We start from the raw sequence: 12,262 nt of genomic DNA, 5'->3' as shown, positions 1-12,262 counted from the left end.
CCCAACGAAGGCACAGCCAGGGGCACAGGCATGCTTTGGCTGTGAGGCCCCTCCAGAGGCCCAGGGTGTGAACAGCTGCACAGAGGGCTGTGCATGTGGAGTCAGCACCTTAGGAGGTGGGAGGGGGGCGGTGGGCAGAGGAGGAAGAAGCTCAGGGTCCCGATGGATCAGAAAAAGGAAAAGGGGAAGAGGCGGTCAGGACACAGGAGACGAGAAAACAAAGATGACCAAAAATGGGCCCCAAAGTAGAAAATGTAGAAAAGATGAGAGCAGCAAGAGAAAGAGGCAAAACAGGATCTGGGCAACCACACAAAACAGGAAGGAGACAGAACAGAAGGAGGGAAGGAAACAGAAAAGAGAGCGAGATGGTTGGGTAAGGATGTGAGCAGGGAGAGAGGGGAGCCAGGAAGAGGACATCAGAAGACGTCAGGGCTTGGTGTAGAAACCTCCATTGACAAGAGGGAATCGGGAAGCCCTGTGCAGAGCCTCAGAACCTGATAAAAAAAACCGGCGGGCCAAGTCCACCAGGTCAACCACATAAATCAGCAGGTTGATGGCTGTCAAGATGGCCATAGGCGGTCATGGTTCCCAGACGCACACACAGGAGGTGAGTCTATCATGGCAACTCACATCACTGGATCACTGGGGCTGCCTGCTGAACTTCTCGACGAACTGGTAGAGCGGCCAGAGGACCACAGCGGAGGTGTAGAGGAGGACGGAGAGCAGGGTGAGCTCCAAATGGAAAATGGGGGAGGGGATAGGAAGCCTGTAGTTCCAGTTGCACCAGTTCAGCAAGATGGCCGTGGCTGCCAGGAGGAAGCAGATGGGGTACACGGCCACGCATCACACCAGGGCTGGTGGCTGCTGATACAGGTAGGGGCTGTTGATGAAAGCGAAGGTGACACAGGCCATGAAGATCTCCAGCCTGTTGAGCAGGCCTGGCAAGGTGAGCGTATAGCAGGAGAACTTGCCAGTCAGGGCACAGGTCCAGGCCACAGAAACCATCCAAGAGAATGCAGTGGCAGCAATGGTGTGGTCCTGAAAGGGGCTGTGAGGCAAGAACTGGATGTAGGTGATGGCAAAGACGATGGAGGCCGAGAGGCATAAGAGGGTGGCATGGCAGGCACAGGTGACGAGAAGGCTGTCCCAGAAGAGGTGGAGGCGGGTCTGGAGCCCATGTAACCAAACTATGAAGATGTTAAGGTCGCAACGAAGCAGAAGCACCAAACATGGACCAGTTACCCATGGCCCCCCTCCAGGTGCCCACACTGACCACCAGGGAGACGGCCACACAGGTGGAGAGCAGCTGCAGCAGGCTGAGGAAGTAGCCCATGATGGTCAAAGAGCTGAGGACAACCGTGTGGAGGTCATGATGGTCGTGCAGGTCTATGTTCTCGACACGGCAGTGGTCTTTGCTGAGGACCCCCCAGTGAAAACTCCAGCTCTGGAGTCAGACTCCTGGAAAAGGCTCGGGGGCCTGTGACGGCTGAGGCTCAGGGTCAGTGGAGTTTGAACCAATAGCCCAGACACTTGGGTAACAGCACAGCTACTCCAGAATGACTCTCCCCACCCACCACCCTTGGCCTTCTCAGGAGACTTGTCTTATCCCAAAGCTCACAGCCATGTTTGGTCTGGTCTCAAACCATGAACATTTGTTTAATCCCTTTGAGCTGTGTGCCATTATCTACGCAGACATGATGCTTAGGATGGTCCTTATCTACAATCCCAACCCTTCAAGTCTCTGAAAATGGAACAAGAATTTTTAAAAAATTCATTTGGTAACAAAATTTGACCTGCACAGATGTGAGATAATTTATGTTTTTTATTTATTTCGCTTAGTGTGAACGCTCAAAAGGTCGGTGGCAGAAACACTAATGTGTTTGATTACAAGGTGCTTTCAGACTCCGGTGGGGTGTTATGTCCTATAGAGTAGATACACCATGTTGCATGATTGAAGCTGAAAAATTCTGAATTCTGAATCATATCTGACCTGAAGTGTTTCAGAAAAAGGATCATGGATTGTACTGCTAACCGCGTTTTACAGATGAGAAAACTAAGGCTCAGGGACTTCAGTACTTCCCTAAGATTGCATGGCTAGAAAGTGGGAGCCCCAGATAAAACTGCCATAGCTGTGAGTTTGAACCCTTTGCTCTACAGCCCAGCATTTCAGCAGGGCATGTGGGTGGGAGCCCAGGACCAAAACTCAGGCTCTGGGACCCAGAACACACCTTCAGGGCCATGGCCTCCTTCCACAGCAAACTGAAGAGACATGTGTCCCGGCCTTTCCTCCCTGCAGCCGTCACTAGAAGGAGCTGCCATCTGAGGCGACCCAGCCCCACCCGGTGACCCAGCAGCTTCAGGGGTGAACAGAGATAAGCCATGGTGTAAGAGCAAGGCAGCGGGGACAAGATGATATGGGAAGTAGGAACTGTTTGAATCCCACACCCCACACACCAATTTTGTCTTAACATGTGACTCTTCTCCATTTGGGAAAAAAGACACCAACTCAGCATTACTCCAAGGTGGAGCATCCTGGGAGAACCACAGAATAAATTAACATATGTTTGGCTTTTAAACTCTAGAGCTGCCATCCAGGTGCGAGTCTGGAAGGATCTAGCAATAGTCCTACCTGAGTGAGGATTTTTCTGGCCTGGTAGAGTGGTTAGCAGCTTCCAAGCTGGGAAGAAGGGAGTGGAAATGGATAAGGATGTTGCGTCTGGATGCTGATGTCGAGGCTTTCAGGGCATCCCAGGGAGGGAGGGGGTGGAGGATGAACAGATCATAAGCCCCCTCTTAAGGGCAGGAGCTGAAAGAGGAGGCACCTGCTGGCCCTCTGGCAGCTGACAGCCCTGAGGATGCACTTGGGACTGGGGCGGGGGCGGCAGAGTGGAGATGAGCTGGGGAGGTTTCCGGGGTCTGAGTGGCCCCGAGGCAACCCAGTAGGTGTGTTCTGACCCAGAAGGGGTGCAGGCATGGAGCCAACCTTCCCCATGGAGGAGGGGCCTGGAGTGGAACTGAAAGAGGGAGGACAGGGGCCTAAAGGGGTTTCAGGGTTGGGACAGGGGACACATGGCGAGCGTGGCAAGGACCATGGAGACCAGGGAATTGCCCAGGTCACCTGCCCAAGACAGTCCCGCCAGCAGGGCTGCAGTCCTGCCTCACTCAGGGCCTCCTGCAAGGGTCCCAGGGTGTGGGGGACTGAGAGCTCCTCCCCGGCCCGCTCCCTCCTCAGGGATAGCTGCCCTGTTTCAAAGGGACTATTGGCCGAGAGGCGCCTCCAGGGCTTAAGGGTCAGCAGCCTGAGCCTGCAGCCAGCTTCCTGCCATCAGGGGCCTTGTCACCTTTGCTGATAATAAACCCTGGGAAAAGCTGAGGCTGGAAAGAGAAACACAGAGCAAACCCCGAGAACCTACCTGGACTCACAAGGCTCCTTCAGCCCCAGTTGCCAGTGGAGCCCTGGAGCCTGCTGGCCTTCCAGTGGACACTGCCGGGGTGGGGGGAGGGGCACTGGCTCTGAGGGCAGCTGAGGGTGTCATGCTGTCTGTCCCCGAATTTGTCCCCAACTTACCTCCACAAAGTGAGGGCTTAGGGCTAAATGACAACTTTGGATCAATTTAATGCCACAGAAGCAGAACTTGGAGGAGAGGCATGGGGGTTCCAGCTATGTGACCCTGGGTAAGGCATGTGCCCTCTCTGTGCCGCAATACCTCCACCTGTAAAGCAACAGGTTTGCCTGAGTTTCCCACCAGCAGCTCCACCATTCTGATCTGTGAGCGTGGAAATGGTGCCTCCATCAGAGCACATCCTAGATGTGGCTGAGCCCTGCCTGCCCAGCAGCCAGGCATGTTGACGTGATCTTGTGGCACTGGGCTATGTTCCCTAGGGGGTGGTGGGTTGGTGGCTGGAGCTGAGCAGCTGCTACCCCCTTTACTTTATATTGCTTTTCATTCTTCATGTCTGTTTAGTATTTTCTATATTTACTTATTCTCATGTATAATTGACATAAAGCAGGAATATGATCACATCACATGTGCCCAGTTTCCTCCCTTCGGCGTGGCCAGCCTTCCTCCCTGCTAATAGGAGTGTCCACCCCTCCGTCCAGGGAGCATCCATGTCCTCAACCTCATATACAGCCTTTAACACATTTCACATGCTCTGAAATCATATTTAGACATGTGTGTACATTTATGCACACACGTTTGCAGGGGTATCTAAATTTTTTTCCCATTTTATAAACAGGAGACCGTGTCATGCACAGTGCATCTTGCTTTTCTACTATCCCCCGGCAGATGCAGGTGGTCCTCTCCAGTGGGCCTTAGTCGTCTCCATCCCCTTTACTTACCTCCTCCCCCGCTGGCTCCTGTGGGCCTTTAGACCGACCACCCTTCTCTAGATTAGTGGATCCTACCCTGTGAGTCTCACACACTGGGGCACCACAGTTTTAGGACAAGGGATCCTTGGATCCATGTGACCACCATGCTCTGGAACCAGAAGTGGGCAAGCTTTTCTGGAAATTTATAAAAATATGACAAAGACTCTATTTTCCATTTTTTAATTCATCTTTGTTTCCTAGGGCTACTGCAACAAGTTACCACGAGATTGGTGCTTTAAAACAACAGAAATGTATTCTCTCACAGTTCTGGAGGCCAGAAGTGTGAAATCAAGGGGTCAGGAGGGCCATGCTGCTTCTGATACTCCAGGGGAGGGTCATTCCTTTGCTCTTTTAGCTTCTGGAGGCCCCTTAGCTTGTGGCCGCTTAACTGCATCTCTGTCTCCACCTTCACGTGCTCATCTTCTCTCAACTCTGTGTGTGCAAATCTCTCTGTCCTTTCTCTTTTAAAGACTCTAGTCACTGGATTGTGGGCCCACCCTCCATCCAGGATGATTTCCATCTCAAGATTCCTAAATAATCATTTCTACAAAGACCCTGTTTCTAAATAAGTTCTGAGTAGACATGAATTTTAGGAGGACATTCTTCAACCCATGAGGGTTCTCTTTCATATCCTCCTGTCTTCTCTTCATGGTGTCTTTTTCTAATGTGCTTAATTGTATTAAGTGTATTTGTTTGTTTTCTCTTTCAGATTGGTGTCTGTTCACTGGAGCTCTTGTGACTCACAGTGGATTGTTCCCTCGTGTACTTTGTCATCAAACTCAGAGCCCCTTTTACAGGACCCCTTTTTCCTGGGAGGATCCTGCTGCCTGGGTTAGGAGCTTCACCCAGAATAACTGCACTTGCTTCTGCTCAGGACCCTCCAGGCCAGTCGTCTGTTGGGCACTGATTGAGTTAATTTCCCAGGTTAGAGTTGTTGGACCTCAGAGATCATGCACATTTGGGCCCACTTCACAAGAACTGAAGCCCTGAGATTTTGATTTCTTCTGTGGAGACTTAAAAAAAAAAATCCAAACCTCCAGTGGAGGCAGATATCAGCCTTGACATTTCCTCTTGCTGAAGGACATAGTTTTCCTTGTCTACTCTTGCTCTGAGGCTGCAGGCCACACGGTCCTGGCTTTTCCAAAGTGTCTCAGCTCCAACTCCTTACCTTGTGCCACCCCACAGCCTCATTCCTGACCCAAGTGGGCATATAGACCGGCCTCCAGTTGGCCACGCTCAATTCTCCCTTCTCCCTCCCTCTCCCACACACAAGCCGTAGTCACATCAACTTCACCACTGAAGATTCATGAGATCCTTGAGCAAATCATAAAACCCAAAATTCTTCCTCTCTTCTTTGCCTTGTTAACCTTTATTTGTCTTTTAAGACTTGACCCTTAATCACCTCCTCCAGGAAGCCTAACTGGATTCCACCAACTCCATCTCCCATTGCTCCCAGACTGACACTTCTGTGAAGGAGCCTGGTGTGGGCAGGTCACCACAAGCTCCTAGGTCTTATCTGAGCACAACAAGTGAGGCAGGGAGTAAGGGAGGTATTGCAGGTACAGCAGACAGGGTCCAAAGTGGATGGGCCTGAACACCTGAAAAATAAGTTGGAATTTACCTGTAAGTGATGATGCCTCACTGACATTCTGTAAGGAGGGGCTGATCAATCACATTCCCACCTTGGAACTGTCACTCTGGCCGTTAGGAGGAAAACAGAATGGAGGCTGGCCAAGAAGCTGGGTGGCCAGTTTCCGGGCTAATTCCACGGTCGAGGTGTGTAATGATGGGCCTTGAGCAAAGACACTTTCAGAGGTGGAAAATGGGGGCAGACTTATGAAATACTCAGGGAACAAGCATTCACCTGGTCTTGATGATGGGGAGGGGCCAAGAGTGCCAGACATTTGATGCCCCCCAGGGCAACTGTAGCCTCACATCTCCCTCCTGCTCCCTTAACCTTCTCAGACCCCATGCCAGGTGCTCCCAGCACCCCCGCCCCTCCCTCTGGGCACCCGGGTACTGAGTGCTTTGGGAAGGGAGTCTAGGAAAGGGGTACACCAGCCAGAGGATCAGGGAGGCAGCCTGCGTTCCTGCCTCTGCATCTCCTTGAGGAGCCTCCCAATAAACATGCTCATCCTTCCCACCTGCACCTGGATGCTTGGCTTGTGTGTTTCAAGATGGTTTGAATTTTTTCAAAAAATTAAAATTCTCGGTCAGTCTAGCCAATCCTAGTGAAGGACCACACGGTGAAACATGACAAGGGTCTTTCACAGGCTCTACTGCACGGAGCTGGCCAGGCAGCCAGAGGCGGCTCCTCATGAATCAGTCTCTGTTAGAACGTCAGCGACTCAAAGCCTCGCTCTGCCCCTTGGAGTCTGACTGAAGAGTGACAGAAGCGTTTATGATGAAATGTGGAAAGAGAGTCTGAGCCATCTTGGACGAGAAGACCTCCATGATTGATTTTTTTTTTTTTTTAAGTAATAGAAACATGTATTTCTTTGTAACTTATCTCAACATAAAAACTTATTTTTATATTATTATAATTGTACTACATGTGATTTGTCTTTTAAATATTCTACTCACTTTCCCATGTTACTGTGTAGCACTTTTAACTACATTTTATTTTTTAAGAAGCAATTTTATTGAGATATAATTGACATGTAAACATATGTAAATATTTAATGTATACAACTCTATGAGTTGGGGGATAAATATATACTCATGAAACCATCACCACTATCAAGGCCATAAACATATTCATCGCCTCCAAAGTTTCCTCCCACCCCCTTTATTGTAATAATTATCATTTTGTGTGCATGTGATAAGAACTCCCCCTTCCCCCAATGATTACTGATTTCAGTTGTTCATTTGTCCAAAATGTACTGTGTCCACACCATGCCCAGGACTGACTTGGCCCAGAGACACAGAGGTGACAGCAGAGACTAGACATCTGTCTGCGTGGAACATCTGGTGGAGGCGTTAGATGACAAACCCATAAACTTGTTAAATACTGTTACAAGAAAACTTCAGGTAGTGACCAGCACGATGAAGAGAACAAACAGGGTCTTAGGACGTAGCATGATGGGCAGATGTACTTTTGGAAGATCCTTCTACACAGGTGACATTTCAGCAGAGATCTGAAGACTGATAAAGAGGTGGCCATGTCCCAGGCAAAGGAACAGCTTGTGCAAAGGCGTTGAGGAGGGATCAAGATGCCATCGTGAGATTACGTGTAAGAGAGTTGTGGGATCTGGAGAGTCAAGTATCCAAGGAGCAATGAGCATTGGAGACTGAATGTCACAGGAAACATGTGAGCCACCATGTGTGACTCCACAGCCCATCAACACAGGCAGCCAGGACCGTGGAAGGTCTGGAGATGGGGGCAGAGTTGAGGTGTGCGTGAGAGAACTGTGGAGGCTCTATTCATCTCTGTCCTAAAAAACTATTTACCATGTGTTTACTGTGTGTTGGGCACTGCAGATCCCACAGCAAAGCCCAGTTCCTGCCCTGAAGGAGCACCTGACTTAATGCAGAGACATTCAGTCTAGAGCACGTAAGGACAGGAAACACAAGGACACTTGAGAACTTTTCAGAGAACTCTCCAGCTGAACAGGGATTGAAATTCTCTGTGCAAGTCCAGAGAGCAGGGCAAGTGGGCTTTGCACCCCTTAAGGAATGAAAGCTGCCCCAGAGGAGATGGACCACTGCGGGAGGTGATTTTGTGAGAACCTTTCAAGCCAAGCTGTTGAACCAGTCTGGGGGCAGTGGGGGGCGGGGGGAGATGTGACGGATGGTTCCCAAAGGGTATCCCATGGACCACTAGTCCCTGATGTTCCACGAAAAGAAAGAGTTCCCTGATCACATAAGTTGGGGAATCACTTACTGCTATATACCTCTTTTGGTAATTTTGTAATGCATACTAATCTATACAAGGTCCTAAGAAGTCCTGCAATAAAGAAATCTGTTTAACTTTTTATCCCAGCTTTAAGTGAATTTGGCCAAATAAACTTTTCTTGTCTCGTCTTAAAATAAGAATTTTATTTCATTCCTTCTTAAGATTTGCCTGCTTCTTGCTTCATCCCAGTACAGGAGTGAGTGGCAGCAGTGCAGGTCCTTCCCCTGCCTCTTCCCCACAGCTCTACTTGCCTGGCTTCTCTGGCCCTGGTGACACGAGGATGCTGGACTCTGAGCCTTTGTGGCTGAAAACAGGAGAGGAAGAAGGCTTGGGGTGACTTCCCTGCCAACAGTTATATAAAGCGCTGCTGGTCTTAATGCATGCATGCCCACTGACACACGCACACAACTACACACTCAGTATGCACAAAGCACACCCCTTTAAAGAGAGGCATCGAGGAGCTGGCAAGGCCCCTTTAAAAGCTAGGCTGCTTCTGATTTCTAGTCAAACTTGGGGCAGTTAGGATCTGTGGATTTTGTTGGTTTCATTTTTGTTTTCTTTTTTTCTTTTATCTTTGTATTGAGGTTTTAAAAAAAGAACGTTATGGATGTGGCAGAAAGGACAAGATTTCTCTCTATGATTGACAGCAGGGACTGACGGGGACCAGAAGCTCCAGGTAATTAAAAGAAAAAGAAAAAAAATATATATATTTATATATTTCTACATTTATATAGGTCACTTTATGCATGAGTCCCAGGGAAGCAGGAAGCAGCAACAAAAAGCCACTGACATACAGAAACACATGTGTGCACCACATACTCAAGCACTGCAGTTCCTTTGACTGCAGCAGCGGAAATCCCCACCCATTCAACCCACCTTCCCCTCCAAAATAGAAAAGAAACTCTGCCTTTAAGAATGGGGCCATCGGGCTTCCCTGGTGGCGCAGTGGTTAAGAATCTGCCTGCCAATGCAGGGGACACAGGTTCAAGTCCTGGTCCGGGAAGATCCCACATGCCGCAGAGCAACTAAGCCCGTGTGCCACAACTACTGAGCCTACGCTCTAGAGCCCGTGGGCCACAACTACTGGGGCCGCATGCCACAACTACTGAATCCCATGCACCTAGAGCCCGTGCTCCGCAACAAGAGAAGCCACCACAATGAGAAGTCCACGCACAGCAACGAAGAGTAGCCCCCACTCGCCACAACTAGAGAAAGCCCGTAGGCAGCAACGAAGCCCCGGTGCAGCCAAAAAAAAAAAAAAAAAAAAAAAAAAAAGGGGGGGGTCAGGGGGGAGGTTGTTGAAAAGCACAGGGAGATCAGCTTGATACTTTGCGATGACCTAGAGGGGTGGGATAGGGAGGGTGGGAGGGAGGCGCAAGAGGGAGGAGATATGGGGAATATATGTATACATATAGCTGTTTCACTTTGTTTGTTGTACAGCAGAAACTAACACAACATTGTAAAGCCATTAGACTCCAATAAAGATATTTTTTAAAAAAAAGAAAAAAAAGACAAACAATTAAACTCAATCTTATCTTTGTTAGAAAAAAAAAAAAAAGAACAGGGCCATCCAGTAATTTTTGACCTCCTGACCACTCACACAAAAAGAAAAATTCCAGTCTAACATCAGCTTTAAGGCTGGCAGTGGCCATTTTCTTCTCCCCGCAGAGGCAGGACATGCTGTTTTGAACTCTGAGGCAGGAGGGCCACATCGCTGCCCCTCACAAATACTTCAGACAGTTGTCTTCAAGACCGTGCAGTTTTTTGCCAGCTCCTATTTTGATCCCCAAGAGAGTAGTTCAGATGGAAGGCATTCAGCCCTTGCGTCTTTTAAGATGACCTCTAGGAGGTGGGTTTTAGTAAGCCGGGAAAAATTCTGGAGCCAGTGTCAGGCAGGGCCGAGCACCAGCTGGGGCCTAGGGACCCAGGGTCTCTGCTTTAAGCCTCCTGACCACCGGAAATTATTGCCCTCCAGAGATTTTTTTTTTTTAAATAAAGGGAAGGTGCACTGTACACCCCCCTCCACTGGGAGGAAGTGAGGCCCAATCCCTACCTACTCACCGGCACACCCCAAACCCATATACACACACCAACGGAGGCGCCACCAGGGGCACAGGCATACTTTGGCTGTGAGGCCCCTCTGGAGGCCCAGGGTGTGAACAGCTGCACAGAGGGCTGTGTGACGTGGAGTCAGCACCTTAGGAGGTGGGACGGGGGCGGTGGGCAGAGGAGGAAGAAGCTCAGGGTCCCGGTGGATCAGAAGAAGGAAAAGGGGAAGAGGCGGTCAGGACACAGGAGACAAGAAAACAAAAATGACCAGAAAAGGGCCAAAAAGCAGAAAATGTAGAAAATAAGAGAGTGAAAAGAGAAAGAGGCAAAACAGAATGTGGGCAACCACACAAAACAGGAAGGAGACAGAGCAGAAGGAGGGAAGGGAGCAGAAAAGAGAGCGAGATGGTTGGGGAAGGATGTGAGCAGGGAGAGAGGGGAGCCAGGAAGAGCACATCAGAGGACGTCAGGGCTTGGAAACGAACTTCAGGTGAGAAGAGGAATCAGGAGCCCCTGGGCAAAGCCTCAGCCACTGACAAAATCCAGGTGGACCGAGAACACCAGGTCAGTCACATAAATCAGCAGGTTGATGGCTGTCAGACTGGCCACAGCCAGTCGTTGGTTCCAGGTACACACCAAGGAGGTGAGTCTATCGCTGCAGCTCACATCGCTGGACCGCTGGGGCTGGCCGCCAAACTTCTGGTTGAACTGGTAGAGCGGCCAGAGGACCAGAGCGGTGGCATAGAGGAGGACGGAGAGCAGAGTGAGCACAACCTGGAAAATGGGGAAGGGGATGGGCAGCCTGTTGTCACACTTGCCCAGGTTCAGCAGAAGGGCCACAGATGACAGGAGAAAGCAGATGGAGTACACGGCCACGCACCACACCAGGGCCGGCTGGTGCAGGTACAGGTAGGGGCTGCTGATGAAGACAAAGATGACACAAGCCACAGTGGTCTCCAGCCCCTTGAGCAGGCCTGGCATGGTGGCCATATAGCCTGTGATCATGTTGGGCTGGGCCCTAGTGCAGGCCACTTCCATGGCATAAGCCACAAAAGCAAGGCAGGAGAATGCAGTGGAGGTGATAGTGCGGTCCCGGTAGCGGCTATCGGGCAAGAACTGAATGTAGGTGGTGGGGTAGATGATGGAGGCCGAGAGGCAGAGGAGGGCAGAGTAGCAGTTGCAGGTGATGAGAAAGTTGTCCCAGGAGAAGGGGAAGTGATCCTCGAGCTCACATAACTCGACTATGAGGTTGATGAGGGTCACGACGAAGCAGAAGCACCAGATGAACATGGACCAGTTACCTATGGTCCCCTTCCAGGTGCCCACGCTGGCTCCCAGGGAGAAGGCCACGCAGGTGGAGAGCAGCTGCAGCCGTCGGAGGCAGCAACCCATAATGGTTGAGGAGCCCAGGCCTGCGGACGATTATGTGGTGGTCGTTCTGGTCCTACTGGTCACTGCCACCCACATGGCAGTGGTCTTCACCGAGGACCCACCAGAGGAAGATTCAGCTCTGGAGGAGGATTGATCAGACGCCTGGAAAGTCTCAGGGGTCTGTGATGGCTGAGGCTCAAGATCTCTGGAGCTCGAACCAATTGTCCACACACTTGGGTAATGGCACTGCTGCTCCAGAATGATTCTCCCCACCCATCACCCTTGGCCTTCTCAGGAGACTTGTCTTATCCCAAGGTTCACAGCTGTGTTTGGTCTGGCATCAAACCATGAACATTTTTTTACCTCTTTGTGCTGCATGCCATTATCTACAGAGACACAGGGTAGCCTGACCCTTATCTGTAACTACAACCCTTCAAGGCTCTGAAAACTGAACAAAAATTTTTTAAAAAATTGTTTGGTAACAAAATTTGAACTGAACAGACACAGGACAATTTATGATCTTTATTTTATGTAGTGTGACTGCTCAGAAGTTCAGTGTCAGAAACACTAATGTG

General features: G+C 50.1%; 1 protein-coding gene and 1 pseudogene across 1 annotated transcript; both read right to left on the bottom strand.

Annotated features, from left to right (window-relative positions):
- Window positions 1–243: 243 nt before the first annotated feature.
- Window positions 244–1,748, bottom strand: LOC113610813 (myeloid-associated differentiation marker-like; annotated as a pseudogene).
- Window positions 1,749–9,819: 8,071 nt separating this feature from the next.
- Window positions 9,820–12,114, bottom strand: LOC113610812 (myeloid-associated differentiation marker-like). The gene is given in 1 exon segment (XM_027089232.1): window positions 9,820–12,114. A coding segment is annotated over 1 exon segment (942 nt). The 5' UTR covers window positions 11,784–12,114; the 3' UTR covers window positions 9,820–10,841.
- Window positions 12,115–12,262: the final 148 nt, after the last annotated feature.

This window comes from Aethalodelphis obliquidens, unplaced genomic scaffold (assembly GCF_003676395.1).
Source record: "Aethalodelphis obliquidens isolate GAN/ISIS:26980383/991018 unplaced genomic scaffold, ASM367639v1 scaffold65, whole genome shotgun sequence".
NCBI classification, from domain to species: Eukaryota; Metazoa; Chordata; class Mammalia; order Artiodactyla; family Delphinidae; genus Aethalodelphis; species Aethalodelphis obliquidens.
The sequence above is the reverse complement of the archived record's forward strand: the minus strand, read 5'-3'. Positions and strand labels throughout refer to the sequence as shown.